This window comes from Oncorhynchus keta, chromosome 23 (assembly GCF_023373465.1).
Source record: "Oncorhynchus keta strain PuntledgeMale-10-30-2019 chromosome 23, Oket_V2, whole genome shotgun sequence".
NCBI lineage: Eukaryota > Metazoa > Chordata > Actinopteri > Salmoniformes > Salmonidae > Oncorhynchus > Oncorhynchus keta.
Window position 1 is genome coordinate 23354733 of NC_068443.1, and position 22123 is coordinate 23376855.

Below are 22123 nucleotides of genomic sequence, written 5' to 3' on the forward strand. Positions count from 1 at the left end.
GCAAGAGTCATTAACGTGGTCCGAGGCAACATAACAGCAAGATCTCTCAGTATGTTCTGAATGAGGATAACTATAGCCACTGTGTGATTGAGTTCATTAGAACTATGGGGAGAGCTGGCATCTAACAGAGAGACTGGCCCTAATCATAAGTCATAGAATGATAGAGCCATGGACATATTGACTGAGGGAAATGGATATCAAGCCATCACTACTCAGTCCACACTAGTCTGAACTGAAGATGCAAGAAGAAGCACAAATTAACTTCTCACTGATGACACATCCAGAAGCTACGAGTAATTCACTTATAGTAAACAAAGGATAAATAAATCTTGCGAAGAACCAGAATAATAAAAAGGGAGCCATCTGTCTCAAACAGGGAACAACTGATAAATATATATTAATTGTGAGATACAATTAATATACAGACATAACGAAACCATGGCTTTGTATAACTGTGGCTCAGTTTAATCCTGTTTTCCAGAGAGTTAGAAAGTAACTCAAGCCTCCATACAGTGTATGCATGTCTAATAACCACAGGCATGATGTCATCAGGCACTGTCGCCTGGCTGGGTCTGTTTGGGGCGAATCACATCTGCAAGCCATTTCACTAATTTGCCCACCAAAATATAGCTCTGACAGAGCTCTCCTGCTGTTGCTGCTGCAGCAGCTAGGTTCCTTTCCAAGTTAAACACACCCCACAACCACAGTATTAGAACAATGGACTTGTCTTTGGCCCCCGAACACCAAGCAAGCATATTCAAAAATCCCCACTGGCGAGCTGGTTTTCATTTCTACAACATCTAATGCATATCTTGAATACTGAATCGTGAGGGCGCCATTATGACTTGGCTCCATTTGTGTGGAAAATGGGGAACATGTACGATTTTGAGGCCTGGGGTGCTCTCAGTTTGCTACAGTTTGTCAGCCTGATGGCAAAGATTTTTTTTAAATGCAGGAGGACGGGGAAAATAGCAAATGCAAGGCTTGGTGTTTGTGTGCCAGCCGGCAACCTCCAGGGCAAATAACTCCATCGTAACACTTTAATCCTGTGTTTATTTTTTCCCGTGGGATGCATTGGTCAAACAGTGGAAAGTTAAAAAGGCCACTGTGCTCTGGATGGTCTAAGGATAGCAGGCCCTGGCCCTTCCTCAAAAGCAATCTTTGGTGATGATCTCTGTAGAATGCAATGGGAAGAAGTGACTTGTTTGATCTACATTTGATTTTTTTTTGCAGTTATGGGGTGTGGGGTCGTTGTCTGAGAATCCGACCCTCAGAGTTGGTCAGTGGCCAACTTGCTACAGTCGGTAATTTACCCTTGGTACAGCCTGGGGGAATGGCTATGAGTGGTCCTATTATGAGCGGTCCTGGATAATGTGGTTCTCTTCTTTCCTAAATTCTTTGTTTTCCATGTCATTTCAGAAAGCCATGACACACACCACCTCATATTGTTCTGAAATCGTTTCAGTAGTTAGAAAGAGGTAAGATTGGCATTACAGAAACATTTTGTTGAAATATAATTAGATCTTTAAGAAATTAAGTTAATTGATTGCACCCAAATTGGCTATTTTAATTTATATGATTCAGATAATATTAACTTAATAGTACCCAACATCTGATTTGGACCAACCTTCTTCCTACCAATGAGTCAGAACTGAGGAATCCCCCCAAAATTGTCAAAAGCCACTCACAGACACCCCACGCCAATCCAACCCCAACAACCAGTATACAGTATCAGTTCTCTAAATTTGACAAGTAGGAAACTGCGGCTTGGAGAATTGCTTCTCCATACTATATTAATGTATTCCCTGTTCAGAGAAATGATTCATTGAAGTCGCTTTATTTACCATAAAGTGCTGTGAAAGTACCAGGTTTTGACCACTAGATGCAGCTGTTCCTGCGATACCACCACAATTTATTTTCATAATGAGCCAAATCTATTGGTTTTCTACCCAAAGTTGCAAAATAAATGTTGTGATATATTTAATAAACACAATAGACCAGCAAAATTGATTTAAAAAAAGAGTGGCTGTATAAATCAAATCAAAGTTTATTTGTCGCATGCGCTGAATACAACAGGTAGACCTTAGTGTGAAATGCTTACTTACAAGCCCTTAACCAACAATGAATTCCAAGAAATAGAGTTAAGAAAAGATTTACTAAATAAACTCAAGTAAAAATACATTTAAAAAGTAACACAATAAAATACATAACAATACAGAGGCTATATACAGGGGGTACAGGTTAGTCGAGGTAATTTATACATGTCGATAGCGGTAAAGTGACTATGCATAGATAATAAACAGCGAGTAGCAGCAGTGTAGAATTGGATTAATAGACTTTTGATTAATAAGTAGAATAGCAGGAACAGCGGCATCTACTGGTCAAAACCTGGTAATTTCACACTACATTATGGTAATGAATTTCGGATGCTGGGTACTATATTTATTGAATATTATCTGAATCCTATAAATTAAAATGGCCAATTTGGGTGCAATAAATTCGTTTAATTCTCAGAGATCAAATTATATTTTTTTTAAAACAATGTTTCAGGAGTGCTAGTCGTATATGTTAATAACTACAGAAACGATTTCAGAACAATCTGAGATGGTGGGTGTCAAATCCTATTTTTTGTGCTTTTGAGGTGGAACAACCCAATGGTATGATGCTCACATCTAGCATGTTTGAGTACATGGAAAACGTTTACGTAAAAGGCACCTGCTTTAACAGAAATATATCTATCTTCAAGCAATACTATTCTTATGACTTTCAGCCATGATGTGTCAAGCACTAGCTACACAACTGTATTCATCCTTTCTTCTCATTAGAGTTTTGAATAGCTTAGTCCAAGAAGGACAGACACAGCAGATGAACATCAACATCATTAGAAATGTCTGCTGGAGAAATGAACCGCATATTATTCTGAAACCTACGATGGTAAATATATTTGCATAAGCGTGAGATCCTTGTATTCCCCATTCAGAGCAACTAGTGCTTTTAACAGCAGGGGGCGAGAGAGAGAAGATGGAATCATTTTTATTTTATTATTGTGCTTATTTGTAAAGGGGGGGGGTCAATACTGGTGTTAATGTCTATGCAGTAGATGGGGTTCACTGTTGAACATAGTTCTCTCATACTAAAATGTAGGATGAATAAGTTATATCTGGCATGTGCCTCTGTTATAGGGAAAAGCCATGTAAAAGGATATAATTAAAATTATTGTGCATCCAGGTAATGTAAAATGTCATGTTCTGCATTATATATATAAATCAATGAAAGCAATAACTTCCCTTAGATGTTACAATGCCCTTTGCTGTCAATATCCCGCAGTTTGATACTAAAAGCTTAAGAGCCTCAATCGTCCTGAAATTATGCATGGTTGAACGTTTGAAATGAGCTCGTGCATCAGCCCCAGGCGTTGATTCATACTTGATTGGGGCAAAGCAGGCTGCAAGTGCTTATTTATATAACTACGTCATTTGGGAGGTTGGCCAAATAAATAATAATAAAAGGAAGTGTCGATTTTCCATTAGAATCCATCGATTTAAAAAAGTTGATTGTAATCAACTAGTAGTGTGATGCACATGCTGTGTCCATTTATGTTTGAGCTCCATATCTTAGACGACACGTTTGGAAGAAAAAAGAAAGAAAAAAAAAGACTCAACCAACAATCTATATAATTATCATCTGCTGCTGCTTTTCCTCCCTGGCAAAGAAACACTTCATCCATTTGCAGAAATCGCCCGCGGGAATGTTACATCAAAACTAATCATAACGATTAAAATCTGCTTTTCTGTGCGAGAGGAAGGCAATGGGCGAGGATGTTGTATGCCGAAAAAATAGCAAGATATCTTTATACGATTTTATGAAGAAATATAAAATGCAATTTCCAGAAAGGCCGACGCAGTGCTGTAAGTGATCTGCTCTTTAGCTCGGAGTTTTATTGTGGAGATTGGTTTAGACTGGGGTAGAGACATGAGCTAATTGTATCCTGATCTTTGCCTTGAGGGGTTTCGGAGCCCTGGAGCAAGTACTCTCTGTATTTTGTTCTGTCTACCTTAGCCAAGCTATTGCATTTCTCACCGGTGTAGGAAGGGAAGCAGCTCGCAGGCCAAATCGGAGGGAAAGGGTTCTCAAAAAGATACTTTATGCCCATCCATGTTTCAGGTAAGCAGAGAATTATTTGGTTTGCTAATATATCCGAGGCTGGTTTGACTGGGACATTCAAGGCGCAGTCGCTTTTACGCATGTGCCAGGCGATGAGCACCATAGTTCTAACAAAAAAATATTTAACCACTTCCTGGATATTGTTCGGTGTTTAACAACTGTATGTTTGTTAAAGTGCCGACGACTGGCTTCAAATGCTTATTTGTATTTTCACCGAATTGTACGACCTTCGTTGAGCAAACACCGTAGCTATCCGCCCGTGTGAATTCGCTCCTGGCGCATTCGCCTACTTCAGCCCCAAACACATTATCGTCTCCGTTTTCCCCGTCGGACTACTTGTCACACTCTTATTACGAACCGAGTTCAGCATTTCGATACAGGCTTTTCCTATATTCGTTTGTCCTAAACCAGTTTCATTTCCTGAGTGTCCCAGATCTGGCTAATGAAAGACGCCATTGTGGAGTAATTTTGCCGGAGGGGATTTCTTATTTTGTAAGACAGGACGTACCTATTCAACACACGTCAATGCAGATTCTGTGAATAATCTCATTGTATTCACCATCATTTTGTAACGAGAACCCTATCTATGTAAGCCAAGACAAAATGTAGGCTACAGTATTTTCCTTTTGCTTCCCATATAGATCTCTTGCGGGGCTGACCTATACCCGTGCGCAGGGAATTCCACGGTACAGACGCGCCACTGCAAATAATTAAACTCCCGGGCGGAAGTCTGGATCTATGTTTGCATCTTTGTAGCTGTGATGTTATGGAGACAAAACATGATATATATGGTTAGTATTATCAGTGTACAAATTCATATTTTACATGGTTTTGTAATAAATTAGCCTGCTAGTACGATATGGACACAATGAATACACTAATGCAACTTTGAACCTCTACTTGCCATTTGCCAATCTAAATCCAACTATACAGGCTGCTGGTAACAGATTTGTACGGCTATCCTACAAGTTTACAGCGATGTTTGTGCTCCTTTATGGCACCCGCTATGTAATTATCTAATTCTAACCAAGACACACTGGTGCAATGCATGCGATTACGTAACTAAATAATATTCAACCTTTTAATGCCATAAAGTAAAACTCGCGCAGATGTTGAAACAGTTCATATTCCTTACTTTTGTGTAAAATGCGTGGCTGTAGGAGCGTTCACTGGAGGGCGCTGTTATGACGAGCAACATTGGCATCTGTGCTTAAAAGGGCACCATGTCTCACATTGCATTTTATAGTGTCCACTTATTTACAGAATTTAGAAGTAAACAGATATGGTTATGATTTGGATCCCCAATTAGAACTATATCAATAAGTCATGTTAGCAGCATTTTTCCTCTTATAGTAAATTAAATACATTTCCATTCAGTTACTACTTGAGTAATGTGCTCCACTTCTTGTCACACCGGAGAGAAGCTCCAAATGTACAATGGAATCTTTAAAAAAAAAAAATTAAAAAAAATGGCCATAGGCAAAAAAGTGGACACAACTGCCATCCTGTAAACACTTGACTAGTGACTACCTGTGACTTGGCATTTCCAATCACGCCATTTACACCAAGTGCATAAAGTGTTCCAAATTACAAGGTACAGTTGCACTATGGGAAATGAAGGGCTTCTTAAAGGGCTGATGCTAAACCCCTTATTGGATTATTACATGTTTAACATTTTTAGGACTTGATGAGAGGTGAATGATCCTACAGTATTCCTTCTTGTGCATTTAGCCTTATTACATCATTAACAATGTTTCTTCCACACACACACCATGTAAAGTATTTGCTGAAATCTGAACACCAAAACGGAGTGCAGTCCGACAACAAAAGCATTGCTCCATTGTGCCAACTACAGATGTGTTTGAACATGGGGTGTGGATGCGGTCAGCACAATAACACCAGTCTAGGATAAACAAGGAAGTCACTTGCGACAGCAATTCTAAATTTGTTTAGCGTGTTCTTGCAGTATAAATGTAGGAACTTGTGTAGCAAGGGAACATTGAATCACTGACAAAGGGTAGAGCATGTGTTTTGTATACACATAGCTATGTGGTCGGCCTAGATTATTCAAAATGGCAACAGGTGGGAAGACTGAATGCAGCAGTTCTGAAAGGGATGAAGGGAATGAGTGTAGTGTGTCAGGCCACACATAGCATTGTGCCATCATGGGATCCGTGTTATTGTGGTGCTTTGCATTGTGTTGCTTGTCAGGTTCTACTGGTGATCTTACCACCTCAGTATTCTGGGTTATAGCTATGCATAATCCTACTGGTGGTCCATGCCACGGTAGACATGAGTTTTAGATTTGTACTGTATGGGTTGAAGGGTGCTCTGACTGTTTGAAGGTAGGAGTAGTCAACCTGAAAAATAATCCACAGGACATGGTTTTAATTTGAGTTGGGATGAAGTGGTTGTGCTACAAGTACACCGTTCTATGCTCCCTTTCTATCGCCCTCGCTCCATGGCGCGTTCACACACACACACACACACACACACACACACACACACACACACACACACACACACACACACACTTTCATGATTCTTAGCAGATTCTCCACTCCATCCACTTTCATGATGAGAAGGCTTTGAGGAAAGCCAATTCCAGTGAGCTGGTTTACAGGACTTACTTTCTCCACACACACCATCTCCCACAAATTAGTCGGGGAACAAATTACCTGCATTCTGAGTGTGATCCCACGCACTTTGCTGGCTGCCTTACACAGGTCCCCCTTTTGAAGAGCGGCCGTGTGATTTCTTCCTCTTTGTTCACCCTGCGGGCCCCTCTGCCTTCTGCGAGAGGGATTCTGGAGTTGAATTTTAAAACTATGCATGGCGGCTGGCTGCCTGCGCTTATCAGCTCGTGCACAAATGAACTGCATGCAAATCAGGGCAGGATCACACACCACAGTGGAGGCCTGCACTCAAAGGCAGGCTTAATTGCTAATTGGGTATCTAGGTGTGACACCCACACTGCCAAAACTGAGAAGTAAAAACATGGATGTTTTAATGCCAGTTGCGGTTGTTTTTAATTAATTTATTCCATTTTAACTTATTTAAAATGAGGTGATTGGATTTCCTGAATGTTTTGGGGAAACTAATCCAGGAGAGTGTAGTAGTAAACACCAATACTTCCAACATGAATCTAACATGCGATGTTGGTTTTTGAGATTCTGTTTTATGTACACTACAATAAGAGGTCTGATGTTGTGAATTCAAAGGTATCATGTGATCTGTTAATCTTTGGGCATGTTTCATACCTCCTTTTTGAAAGTGAAATTGTCATTGCCTGTGTCTCTCTGATTGGCCATTTGGATTAGGTCTAGAAGTGACTTTGAAGTCTGTATTTTTCTGGTATATACCAAAACCATAATGCTTTATACGGGTAGCTGTTTTCTGGGCTGTGTGAGAATGGTAGGTACCTGACTACTTGCAAGAAGGGCACCTGCACATAAGTATTAATGAGATGAAACTAAAGAAAAGCCCATCACAGACACGCCATTGTGAAACAAAGTATAAATGTATCCACAACAGTGACACACTGGGATCCTGCTAGTTTATGTAAAATGGGTGGGAGGGTCACTGTTTTAATTTGCTCTTAATCTCCACCACAATCTTAACAGCCCTCCTGAATATGACCCATTGTTCTAGGAGAATACTATGTGAGTAAACAGGTCTTTAGATGGTGTGCTACAGACTAAAAGGGTCTGTGGAAAGGTCAAGCGTTCATCCAGGGTCGCCAAAACACCCTGGGGGCTAGTGTATGTGCCTATTTATAAATATATATATCTGTCTTGAACAAAAACAAACTGGTATCTGCTGTGTTTTGATGACATTTGGTTAGTCACTGAATATTCTGCACTGTTAGTGTTACTGTGAGCTTTGTATTTTCACCAAGGACTTGTTGCCAGACTTCTGGAGAAGGTTTAGTTTCTGATTTCAGGTTAGATGGAAAAGTAATGTTCAGCCTTTGTTAGTGCTTGAGAGGCAGCTGGAACAAATGATGACTGGAGGAAATGGAGGGTGAGGAATAGAAAGGGCAAAGGCGACAGCGCAAATCCAGGTATGCGTCGTGGTTTTGGGGAGGTCCAATGTTGAATCTGGAGTCATATATATATATATATATATATATATGAGGATATGCTACACCTTTTAGCAGACATGCAGTAAATGCGACAATACCTGCTTTTAAAACAGCGACAACCTTAAGAAACCCCGAGGCACTAGAATGCTAATGTTGTCCGGGGCTTTGACTTATCCATACACCATTGCAAAGGCGGTAGTGACTGCCACAGCATCGCTCTTGTGTGTACTGCTGACACCCATTAACGCATCTCCGGAGTCTGTAGGTGGAAACAGACAGCATTTCCAACTTGAAGACTGTTTTTCGTGGGCTAGGTTTGATAATGGACGCAACGGATATCATGGATTTAACGCATCAGAAAACGAGAAAGCGCCCGCGTCCAATCAGTTCTTTGGATGAGTCCGTAGTACACGCGTCCCTGAAACGAATCTCAATGCGAACGGCGGAATGCGGGGACGCTCCGTTCATGTACTCAAGAGGCGACCCCTTACCTGCAGCATCACTGAAGCAGAATGATCATTCTGTGTCTTCCTCACCAGCCACAGTTTTGTCAGCGCAGGTAGGCTAACGGAGATTTAGTCCAATTCGTTTCAGCAAACCATGGTCAAGTTACCTGCGACGTGGCATGGTTGCACTTCATTGTAGGTGCTTTATTTGATGTCTACTTCCTAGTGCCTACCCACCAATAGTGGAAGTTGTTGGATATTTATTTGATGTGAATATCATCAATGCCAAATTGTCTTGTGTATATATTTCCCACATTGATTCAAATCGATTCAGTAGAGCAAATATAATTGTACATTTAAACCAGATTTTTTTCTATTTAAAAAAAAATGTGTAATTACTACTTAATAAAAAAAAATATAACATTACATTTCTCCATCCAATGACATAGTTTTTTGTATTGTGTAGAGGGACTTGTTTTCTTTTCTTATTGGCTCAGAGGAGGGTCTTGAACTTGTGGTTGAGAAACTCAATTTGTTATGTGCCATTAGAGATATTGCCAGCTAATTGTGTTTTTAGGTTAGCAGGGAACATTTCTTCTAAATCTTATTACATTATTCAAATCTAGACCGACTATTGCTCTTTTAGTGTGTGTGTGAAATTGCTGTTCCAAATGAATTTGGCTTTGGGGAGATGATTATGCCCAACAGATATGGGGGGGGGACAATCAAGTCAAGGTCAGGAAATACTATGCTAGTGTAACTCATACCTCTATTCTCTTAGTCCTGACAGAACTGAAAAGTTGGACCTCAGCCAACTATTTAACATTTTTTTTTCCAGAAAGATGAGAGTATTGTCTGGCCAGAGTCCTGCAATGTTGTTAACTGGTGCACATTTACCAATAGAACATACATATTTACATCCATGTAATAAACAGAATTTTCATGGCTTGACCTCTCAGTCTGTGCTGTCCACCATATTGATAGTCATTTGTTGATAATCATTCATTTGTGCTAGGATAACCGTTCCAGCATGTCCAGGCCCATGATCACCAGATCACCAGCATCCCCCTTGAGTAACCAGGGCATCCCGACGGCTGCCCAGCTCACCAAGTCCAATGCCCCTGTGCACATTGACGTGGGTGGACACATGTACACCAGCAGTCTGGCCACGTTAACCAAGTACCCAGAGTCCAGGTAAGCACATGTGACCACTCCTATTAATGCAGTTTCTCAATTGCAAATTACTAAATGCATGTCTTTGTTTTGGTACCTATAGGTACAAAACGCAAGTGTTATCATATATGACCTTTGTATGTGGCTCTAGAGGGGGTTTGGGATAATTCAGAGGTTGAAAGTGAGATGATGAGCCTAGCCCATTATGTCAGCCGTGTTTATCTGGATTAGCTCTCTGACTGCATAATGTCATCATTTGACAGCTCAGAAGTCAGTTTACCCAATCACAATGATTCAGCACTCAAATGGATGAATGAGGTGGGAAAGATTGGATTTGAACACAGCGCTTGATATTACACTTTTTCACATTCAAACTCATATGATTATTACGGCTGTTCTACAATACCCTGATAATTATGCATCATCATAATATTTCCACGCAATACCAAATACAAAATGGCCACTTTTTTTCAAGACCGCCCCAGAGTTATTTTGAGCAGTAAACATTTGCAGGGCTCAAAAGTCCAAACTGCAGACAAAAGCATCTCAGTTATTCTGACAGATGTCCCAGCAGCAGTAAAGGGCCAAAGGGCACGGGGCCATCTGGAGGCAGGAGGGCCACTGCAGCCTCAGGCCAGGCCCCCAGGGCGCCATTCTGCCTCGGGCACCTCTCTACCAGCTGGCCCTGACCCCTCCATCAGACCACAGCATAGCTCTCATCTCATCCATGCCGCTTCATTTCTATATTTATTTATTTTTCCCATTCTATTTCCCTCATTCTGTCTGTCCCTCTTCCTCTCTTTCTGTCTGTTTCTTCCGTGTGCACTCTCACTGTTTTTCTCCCTCTCCTCCCTATATCTCTCCCACTCTCTTTCTCTGTATGGAGCAGAGTAATGTGTGCATCACTCAACAAAGGTGTGAAAGAAATCAAACACTCCTGAGCTCACCCACATCCAGTGAGTCATAGAATCTGAACATGAGTCACTGTCCTGTAGCCATATTAGGTGATATTTCTCTGTGCTCAAAACCACACCTGGTGTACTGTCAATTCAAAATGTATAGCTCACCTCAACAGTAGCCATAGTTTGTTTGGCCCTATATCAAATGCTATATTGACAGAAAACAAATAACTGTCTCTGGCTTTTCTTTCTCTCCCTCTAGAATCGGACGTCTCTTCGATGGCACAGAGCCCATAGTGTTGGACAGTCTGAAGCAGCACTACTTCATAGACAGGGATGGACACATGTTCCGCTACATCCTCAACTTCCTCAGGATCTCGAAGCTCCTCATCCCAGATGACTTCAAAGTGAGTGTCCCTTCCACTGCAATCAATCAGCAAGCCATCACTAGTCCCCAAACGTTCAGGGGAACAAAGTGAACACCTTAGTCATGGGCAACCCTCAGTACTTGTTTTCCCTAGGATTGGTGCTGACGGTTTACATACTGTGTGGAGTTAAAAGTTCTGAAGGTATTTAAAAATACAAATAAATGCATACCTGTGTTTCTAGATAAAGTCATCTTAAAACATCAGGTGTTAGAGACCTTAGTTTTGCAGTAGAATGTTCTGTACTGAGCGTCCAGAAGAATCGCTCATCCTCACTGTGACTCATTTGTATTCTGTTTGCTAGCTTTTTGCGTCATTTAGCCCTTAATTACAAACTTGCCCCCAGAGAAAACAAATCACATTATCTGATGGACTGTCCACACAGTGACTCAATCAGGGGGAAAGGATGACAGCTAAAATAAGCAAAGACTAAAGACTATCCCAAGTTCAGACCAAGGCCAAATTGAAAGTCTCAATATTGTATTATGGCATCCTTTGCCTCAGCTTGAATTGTCCTATCCTCACTGACCCATCTCCTCTGTGCTGCCTGCCCCCTGCAGGACTACAGCCTGTTGTACGAGGAGGCCCGGTACTTCCAGCTGCAGCCCATGCTGGCCGAGCTGGAGCGATGGCGCCAGGACCGCGACCTGGCCCGGGTGTCACGCCCTTGCGAGTGCCTGGTGGTACGCGTGGCACCCGACCTGGGAGAGAGGATCACGCTGAGCGGAGACAAAGCCCTCATCGAGGACGTATTCCCAGAGATTGGCGACGTCATGTGCAACTCTGTCAACGCAGGCTGGAACCACGACTCCACACATGTAATCCGCTTCCCGCTCAATGGATACTGCCACCTCAACTCCGTCCAGGTGAGGGCCGAAGACACCAGACACGCGTGGCATGGCCACTACCTGTTGTATTCGGCGCACAAATAAACTTTTGATTTGATAAGGAGACTCCATGTTCACCCAATATGGATGTTGTATAGTAGGCTAGATACAAATGTTCATCAGTTATGATGAAACCATTGTCTCAGTCAGAGATGCATCAATAAATGAAAGCACAGAGACATTAAATATGTAGGATAACGTTTCCTCATCCTTACTGTATATTGCAGGAAGCTTTTCTCTCTCTCATACACAAACCACTCAAGTGGATGCCGTGGAGAGGGGGACCAAGACAGAGAGGGATAGACAGAGAGAGGGGAGAGAGAGCTCCATTCAGCTCCCTGGCAGGTTGTCCTGAGGCAGGGCCCATAATTCTGTTTGGTTATTAAAGCACGCTGGCGGTGGGTGCTGTATCTGGGCCTAATGGAGGCAGGGTGTGTGTGTGGGGGGGGGCTGCCAGCAGTGGGGGGACCTTTGTAGTTCTGGCGGGGCTCTGGCCTGGGGCAGAGGGAGAGAAGGGCGTGCTGAGTAGCCCACACTGAACCAAGTGGCACCGAGAGAAAGAAAAGCCCTACTGCTCCCTGGGGCCTCTTTGATGGAATGTGATCCTGCTGCCCTCCGGACACGTCTGTAGATGTCTGCAAGCCTGCAGGATCAGGGACAAATCTACGCATGCGCGCACGAGCAGATGCACAGAGACGCACAGATCTTCAGTTTCTTGGTACTTTCTCGCATGGAATAGCCTTCCTTTCTCAGAAGAAGAATATACTGAGTTTCAGAAGAAAGGTCTTTGTTTCTGGCTGTTTTGAGCCTGTAATCGAACCCACAAATGCTGATGCTCCAGATACTCAAGTAGTCTAAAGAAGGCAGGTTTTACTGCTACTTTAATCAGAACAACAGTTTTCAGCTGTGCTAACATAATTGCAGATGGCTTTTCTAATGATCATTTAGCCTTTTTAAAATTATAAACTTGGATAAGCTAACAAAACGTGCCATTGGAACACAAGAGTGATGGTTGCTGATAATGAGCCTCTGTACGCCTATGTAAACTCAGCAACAACAAAAAAGCATCCTCTCACTGGCAACTGCGTTTTATTTTCAGCAAACTTAACATATGTAAATATTTGTATGTCCATAATATTCCAAATCTGAGACATAAACTGAACAAGTTCCACATGTGACAAACAGAAATTTAATAATGTGTCCCAGAACAAAGGGGGAGTCAAAATCAAAAGTAACATTCAGTATGGTGTGGCCACCAGCTGCATTAAGTACTGCAGTGCATCTCCTCCTCATGGATTGCACCAGATTTGCCAGTTCTTGCTGTGAGATGTTACCCCACTCTTCCACCAAGGCACCTGCAAGTTCCTGGACATTTCTGTGGGAATGGCCTAGCCCTCACCCTCTGATTCAACAGGTCCCAGACGTGCTCAATGGGATTGAGATCCGGGCTCTTCGCTGGCCATGGCAGAACACTGACATTCCTGTCTTGCAGGAAATTGCGCACAGAACGAGCAGTATGGCTGGTGGCATTGTCATGCTGGAGGGTCATGTCAGGATGAGCCTGCAGGAAGGGTGCCACATGAGGGAGGAGGATGTCTTCCCTGTAACACATAGCGTTGAGATTGAGCTTGTCGTCATTGCAGGCAGTCTGATGCTGTGACACACCACCCCAGAACATGATGGACCCTCCACCTCCAAACCGATCCTTCTCCAGAGTACAGGCCTCGGTGTAACGCTCATTCCTTCAATGATGAACGCGAATCCGACCATCACCTCTCACCTCTCATGACTCTTCAGTAAAGGGCACTTTTTGCCAGTCCTGTCTGGTCCAGCTGATGGTAGTTTTGTGCCATAGGTGACAACATTGCCGGTGATGTCTGACTGGTGAGGACCTGCCTGACAACAGGCCTACAAGCCCTCAGTCCAGCCTCTCTCAGCCTATTGCGGACAGTCTGAGCACTGATGGCAGGATTGTGCATTCCTGGTGTAAGTTGGGCAGTTGTTGTTGCCATTCTGTACCTGTCCCGCAAGTGTGATGTTCGGATGTAACGATCCTGTGGAGGTGTTACACATGGTCTGCCACTGCAAGGACGATCAGCTGTCCGTCCTGTCTCCCTGTAGCGCTGTCTTAGGCGTCTCACAGTACGGACATTACAATTTATTGCCCTGGCCACATCTGCAGTCCTCATGCCTCCTTGCAGCATGCCTCAGGCACGTTCACACAGATGGGCAGGGACCCTGGGCATCTTTATTTTGGTGTTTTTCAGAGTCAGTTGAAAGGCCTCTTCAGTGTTCTAAGTTTTCATAACTGTGACCTAAATTGCCTACCGTCTAAGTGTCTTAACGACTGTTCCACAGATGCATGTTCATTAATTGTTTATGCTTTATTGAACACGCATGGGAAATAGTGTTTTAACACTTTACAATGAAGATCTGTGAAGGTATTTGGATTTTTACAAATTATCTTTTAAAGACAGACAGGGTTCTGAAAAAGGGGCGTTTTATTTTTTTTGCTGAGTTTAGATATTCCATTAAAATCTGCTGTGTCCAGCTACAATAGTCATTTACAACATTAAATGTCTCCACTGTATTTCTATCAATTTGATGTTATTTTAATGGACCCCCAAAACGTGCTTTCCTTTCAAAAACAAGGACATTTCTAAGTGACCCCAAACTTTTGAATGGTAATGTATATCCCATAATTTATCTTGTCATTTATATTTCTATATTATCTGTTCCTCTCGGTTCTACCATCTCTAATGCCACTCCCTTTCTCTTGTGACTTGGGCACATGTTGTCAATGAGGTTGTTTTATAACTACTTAATACTACCTGCTCTAACATGATATTCAGAGCATTGGTTCTCTGTGTGACGGGAAAACACTTGTTTCTCATTTATCTTCAGGACAGCTAAATGTTTCTCTGTGTCTAAACCATGTTAGCTATCATGTTACCTCAACACCCCTTCTCTCCTTGTGTCCACCAGGTCTTGGAGCGTCTGCAGCAGCGTGGCTTTGAGATCGCCGGATCCTGCGGTGGAGGCGTGGACTCATCCCAGTTCAGCGAGTACGTCCTGAGGAGGGAACTGAGGAGGGCAGGCCAGCGAGGAGGGCCTAACTCAAACCGTATAAAACAGGAGCAGCTGGACTAGACCTCCCAGACACCTGGGGCGCTAGACTTTTTTTCCGGTGGCAGCCAAGCACTAGACGGGACGCAGCAGAGCTCTGTGGATTCTGGGTATAATGCTGCGCTCATGTGCTAATTTGTACTAGGAAACTCTGAAATGTACTACTTGCTAACTGGTTTAACGTGGCACGTGTATAATTACAACCACTTTGCATGTCGGAAATGCATGAGTTTCCTAGCTCCGACTAGCACGTGAATGCCGCTTTATTGTTTTGTTTGTCATTAAACTTTTTTTTTTACTTGAGAAGAACCACAGCGAAAGAGTGACCAAGGTGTGACAGGATTTTTTTTTTTTTTTTTTTTGCCATAAGAAGATACAGAACATTTTGATAAGTTGATATCTCAAGGATATTTGTGATTGTTCATGCCCCGCCCCCATCAAAATATATAAAAAAGGATTAACACTTTCCCAGGGTCCCCAAATAAAGTTTGTTTTAAAACTTTGAACCTACATTAGGTTAGATATGATTTCCATGATTAAGACCATACGTGTAAATGGTTTGATTGCACATGTAGTGCACGGCCATTCACTAGTGATTTGCAGTTTTTATTTACCCATTGGCATATTTACCAAGTCGAATTGTTCTCCCATACTATAAGAACGTTCACTGTGTTGCTAGCGGCAGACAAACAGTGCTATACATCATGGTGTTGTGAGAAGATCTTGGTTAGCATAAACACCATTATTTTTAACAGAACTGAATGAAACATTATCCACACTCTTATTCACACAGGATGTTAAGTATCGTAATAATACAAATGAAGTGTTTTTACTTTAATCAAAGTTACCTTACTGGATTTTATAATATGAAATATAGTTCACATTAGTATTATCAATATTTTATGTCATAGACCATTCTATACTCACTAAATGAAAATTAAGTAAATTATTATAAATGTCCCTGCATTGCCTCTATTTTGGGTACTAAAACCTAGAGAACAGAGGTGACTAATTCAGAGGAGCCTCAAGTTCCTATTGAGTGACCTACTGTAAATGATATTTGCCATTGTATGTTTTGTTTTTATACATTGAAATGGACACCTTTTTAACCGGCATAATGTTGCCTCATAAATGACTGAACAGATCAGGCTAATAGTAGAAGACCCAAATCTAAGATTTATTCTTAGGACATTGATGATGTGAAGTTTGATTATCATTAACTATTTCTAACGTGATCTACCTACGCTCCCTAGATTTGAGTAAAGAGGAATGTAGTACTAAAATGTGAAATAAATCTTCAACTGAAGTTGTACTGGTGGCTGATCCATTGTGTGTTATGGTGCTAACAGAGAGTAGAGTGTTTATCATTGTATATGATATCATGGAACAGGTGTTGGTTCTTGTATGTTCAACACAAGCAGGCCCACAAAAATCGATTGTTCCTTTGCATTTCATCAATTTCACACAACCTTAAAGGATATCCCTTTATAGTGTTTAATAACACTGAGAACATTTTTTTTCTTAACGTGTTTAATTTGTGTTTTAAGGTTGGTAGCTACATGGAAAATAATTTTAGAATTCTGTTGCAGCTCAAGTCAACTAAATAACCCACAATGCAATGCTCTGTCAATGGGCTCTAAAGGCTGGCAAGCGAGGTAGCTTAACACAATACCAAAGACCATATCAGCATGTAAAGTAGCTAGTTAACTGTAAAATTGCTTAAACAAACTATCAATTTATGTGTCTACAATCTCACCATGTTCAACCTGCAGATCGACGTGATTAACAGACTGGAGTCTGACATTTGCAATGGCAGATATACTTTTGAGGAGATGGGGAAACGCTGCCCATGCTACGTCAATGGTGCATTCTGGACGATTCTAGGACAAGGAGGGCTCTCCTTCCAGGAGTTAACGGGAGTCTATTGGCGCCAGCTAAAATACCCAAAATGAGCACACATTTCGTCAATAAGAAGTTCAACATCACAAATATTTTCCGACATGTGAGATTAACTTGCTATCTGTAATATTGTATAGCATTAGAATCGTAATATTGTATAGGTTTAAAATCGTGACGTTGTATACTTTCGATTAAAATAGGCACTTTTCTCGACATACACCTATTTAGAGAAGGGATTGCGTGACGATAAGTTTAGCAACCGCGTGACGCGGCATGACCACGTGAACACGATTGGTTGACAGTCTGCTGGGTGGTGCGTTTTTAAGTCCCTTCATTCATTGGATTCCTATATCCTTTCTATAATATCTCTGGCAACGACGCCATGCAATGCACCCTGGACTAAAGAGGTGGAAAATGTGCAAGACCCTCCGTTAAATTATACATTTCTCGAGGAAGGAACATTGCAAAAATATAATCAATGGCTCATTTGAGAGAACATCCTGCCGAGTTATGACATCGGCCAGTATTTAAATCTGACATGTATGTTAGACGTTTTCGCGATCTAAAAGTCGTATTCCTATTAACTTCCAGTGTAGTGAAGGCGACTTTATCACGCTGCCACGTCATTCCGGACGGATCGCTGCCTGCTTGAACGCCAATAACTCAGATACAAGTGAAACATGAAATGATCCGGGGAATCGATAGAACATCACGCAGATGCACAAAAACAATATAACATTCAAAATGAGTGAACCTTTCATTTAAGTGAGTGGTTATGAGAATGTTAGTAGGTATCGGGTAAATTTCACCTCCATTCTCCAATGCTTTCAAATCAATTGAAAGTTTATTCGTTGCATACACAGATTAGCAGATGTTAAAGCAGGTGCCACAAAATGTTCGTGTCTAGCTCCAGCAGAGCAGTAAGCATCTAACAGTACAGTACTAACATTAATAATTCCCCACCCCCAAGAAATGAAGAAATGTCAGAGTCCGGAATATAAATACGTGGTGTGTATAGACAGTATGGACAATATTTAAGCAGGAAAATGTATGTACAGCAGTAGTTATATAGGATGAGATATGTTAAGAATACAGCATAGACATATAAAGTGAGTAATCAGATTAATTTCTCAGATCAAAAAAAATTTCAACAAAATAATGTTGCAGGAGTGCTAATCTTATCTGTTTCTAACAACATAAATAATTCATTATGGAACCATTATTAAAGTGACCAGTGTTCAATGACTATGTACGAAACATAAGGCAGCAGTCTCTAAGGACTCAGACACCAATAACATTTGCCACCTCTGAATGTAATTTGCACACTGTGTGCGCACCAATTTTACATGTAGAATATTTTGAAAAATTTAAATAGAAGCTGTTTTTCAGACGCTCTATCCCACCTGTACAGTCTCCACCTGCTAGATGGTAGCGGGTTGAACTGGCCTGACTCAGGTGGCTGAGGTACTTGATGATCTTCTTGGCCTTCCTGTGATACCCGGTGCTGTAGATTTCATGTAGGGCAGGCAGTGTGCCCCGGGTGATGCATTCGGCTGACCGCACCACCCTCTGGAGAGCCCTGCTGTTGCGGGTGGTACAGTTGCCATACCAGGCGACGATACAGACAGACAGAATGCTCTCAATGGTGCATCTGTAGAAGTTTGTGAGGGTCTTATGGGCCAAGCTGAATGTCTTTAACCTCCACTGTTGTGCCTTCTTCACCACGGTGTCTGTGTGGAGGGACCATTTTCGGTCCTCAGTGATGTGCATGCCGAGGAACTTGAAGCTTTTGACCCTCTCTACTGCGACCACGTCGATGTGGATGGGGGCACACTCTCTCTGCTGTCTCCTGTTGTCCATGATCAGCTCCTTCATTTTGTTGACATGGAGCGAGAGGTTATTTTCCTGGCACCACTCCGCCAGGGCTCTCACCTCCTCCCTGTAGGCTGTCTCATCATTGTTGGTAATGAGGCCTGCCACTGTTGTGCCATCAGCAAACTTGATGATTGAGTTGGAGACTTGTGTGGCCATGCAGTCATGGGAGGGGTTCAGACCCAGGGCCCTAAGCTCAGTGATGAGCTTGGAGGGCACTATGGTGTTGAAGACTGAGCTGTAGTCAAGAAACAGCATTCTTACATGGCTATTTCTCTTGTCCAGGTGGGATAGGGCAGTGTGCAGTGCAATGGCGATTGCATTGTCCGTGGCTCTGTTGGGGCGGAATGCAAATTGTAGTGGCACACTGACTTTGCTTTACATCATGGTGTTGTGAGAAGTGTGAGCTGCAAAGGTAATTCTTTGCTTCAGACTTCGAGGCAATACCTGCTCAAGGATTTGTTTTGGGTAGATTGGTGCCTAAATTGGTCTTTACTTTAGATATATTGAATAAAAACGACAGCTCCAGACACGTCCTGACAGTTGTTTCCACATATCTCTCCAGGATCACAATATAAAGTGAAATCCCACACAGAGTGCTGTCATACTGTCTTCATTCCTCTTGGCACAATCTCCACTTTTCCTTTTTCTATGCTTTTCTTTGTATTTCTGCGTTCTAAATGGCATCTTATTCCCTACTTTTTACCCTAATTTTTTACCCAGGCCCGTAGGGTTCTGGTCAAAAGTAGTGCACTATAATAGGGTGTCATTTGGGACAGTAGCTAGAGTAGAGTGCATTCGGAAAGTATTCAGACCCCTTGATTTTTTTCACATTTTGTTTACATAACAACCTTATTCTAAAATGGATTGTATAAAAAAAATAATCAGCAATCTACACACAATACCCCATAATGACAAAGTAAAAACAGGTTTTTAGAAAAAACTGAAATACCTTTACTTTCAGTATTCAGACCTTTAATTGAGCTTCGGTGCATCCTGTTTCCATTGATCGTCGGTGATGTTTCTACAACTTGATTGGAGTCCACCTGTGGTAAATTCCATTGATTGGACACAGTGGCCGCCATCATTCTTAAATGGAAGAAGTTTGGAACCACCAAGACTCTTCCTAGAGCTTGTCGCCCGGCCAAAAAAGAGCAATTGGGGGAGAATGGCCTTGGTCAGGGAGGTGACCAAGAACCCAATGGTCACTCTGACAGAGCTCTTGAGTTCTTCTGTGGAGATGGGAGAATCTTCCAGAAGGACAACCATCTCTGCAGCACTCCTTATTGGTGTAGTGGTCAGACTGAAGCCACTCCTTATGAAAAGGCACATCACAGCCCGCTTCGAGCTTGCCAAAAGGCACCTAAAGACTCTCAGACGAAACAAGATTCTCTGGTCTGATTAAACCAAGATTGAACTCTATTCCCTGAATGCCAATGTCACATCTGGAGGAAACCTGGCACCATTCCTACGGTGCAGCATGGTGGTGGCAGCATCATGCTGTGGGGATGTTTTCAGCGGCAGGGACTGGGAGACTAGTCAGGATCGAGGGAAAGATGAACGGAGCAAAGTACAGAGGGATCCTTGATGAAAACCTGCTCCAGAGTTCTCAGGACCTCAGACTGGGGCGAAGGTTCACCTTCCAACAGGACAATGATCCTAAGCACACATTCAAGATAACACAGGAGTGGCTTTGGGACAAGTCTCTGAATGTCTGAGTGGCCCAGCCAGAGCCCGGACTTGAACCCTCTGGAGAGACCTGAAAATAGCTGTGCAGCAACGCTCCCCATCCAACTTGACAGAGCTTGAGAGAATCTACAGAGAAGAATGGGAAAACTCCCCAAATACAGGTGTGCTAAGCTTGTAGTGTCATACCCAAGACTCAAGGCTGTAATCGCTGCCAAAGGTGCTTCAACAAAGTACTGACTAAAGGTTCTGAATACTTATGTAAATGTAATATTTCAGTATTTTTATTTTTTGTTATGTTTGCAAACATTTCTAAAAACCTGTTTTTGCTTTGTCATTATGGGGCATTGCGTGTAGATTGATGAAGGGGGAAAAATACATTTTATAAGGCTGTAAATCTGTATGGTAACAAAATGTGGGGAAACTATTCTAAATACTTTCCGATTGAAATGTATGTCTTTCTTCAGAGTGATTGTTGTAATACTGTGAATTGCTCCTATTATGCACAACAGGCACACCTCATGCTTTCAACTCTAGTAATTTTCAGGTTCGTTAATAAATTGTAATTACGTTCTATGTGTTTAAGGAAATTGCCAGTGCCACGGAAATACCACCACATATCCCCAAGTTCATATCACAAATTCAGTTTTTCTCCATAAGTAACAATTTAGTCATTTAGCAGATGCTCTTATCCAGAGCGATTTACAGTAGTGAGTGTATACATTTTCATACTGGTCCCCCGTGGGAATCGAACGCAGAACCCTGGCATTGCAAGCGCCGTGCCTGACCAACTGATCCATGTTAAGTCTACCTGAAGTGTTGCCATGGGGGTAGCTGACTTACTGAATTAATGATGGCTTTCTGAGACAAAATTTCAGTTTGTGAATTTTCACTTCAGAAGTCTACTCCAAACTAGCATTGGGCAGACAGAGGTACTTTATGTTCACCCCTATGTGATTTTTAGTTTGTACCTGTGGGGCGTTAGACTTGGTAATCAGACCCTGTCCAGCTCTATCTCTTAATTTCCTGAATTCACACTAAGTTGAAAAGGAATTGCAGATGGCCTCCTCTCAGAACACTGCCTGTTGGAGGACAAAGATGAATGGAATTAAGAAACTAGACTCCTAATCTTCTAAAGGACAGGTTTTGAAAAGGAAGATGGGGCTATTTTGAGAGATGCTTGTCCTCTCTCGGTGGTGTCTCCTCTATCTGTGATCATGTCTCTAACTCTAGTGATTACTCCCAGTCATCAAAGGAAGGGCAATGTGGCCGGTAGACACTCCGCTAAGGGCACAGGCCCTCCCCAGGCCTTGCTTACTTACAACTAGTGAAGGTCAGTGTATGGACTCTCTCACCTCGCTTCCAAATCATCGCTGGCTCGGCTGCTTACAGTGGCCAGTAATACAAGCTACTGTAACGGGCAGCTAATGAGTGCCCTGGCATACTGTATCTCACTAATGAG

At 42.2% G+C, this 22123-nt stretch overlaps 1 protein-coding gene across 5 annotated transcripts; it reads left to right on the forward strand.

Moving 5' to 3' along the window:
* The first annotated feature begins 3512 nt into the window (after positions 1–3512).
* LOC118402017 (BTB/POZ domain-containing protein KCTD1) lies at positions 3513–16516 on the forward strand. 5 transcript variants are annotated; one of them, XM_035799811.2, is made up of 7 exons: positions 3515–3908; positions 4089–4164; positions 4806–4955; positions 9710–9888; positions 11029–11173; positions 11752–12057; positions 15064–16516. In XM_035799811.2, the coding sequence occupies exons 3-7, from the start codon at positions 4926–4928 to the stop codon at positions 15226–15228; spliced, it is 825 nt and encodes a 274-aa protein (XP_035655704.1). In that variant the 5' UTR covers positions 3515–3908; positions 4089–4164; positions 4806–4925; the 3' UTR covers positions 15229–16516. The 5 variants fall into 5 exon arrangements, with proteins under 5 accessions (XP_035655707.1, XP_035655708.1, XP_035655704.1 ...); XM_035799814.2 differs by lacking the exon at positions 4806–4955 and having other exon boundaries at positions 3513–3908; XM_035799812.2 differs by lacking the exons at positions 3515–3908; positions 4089–4164 and adding an exon at positions 4219–4656.
* The last annotated feature ends 5607 nt before the right edge of the window (positions 16517–22123 follow it).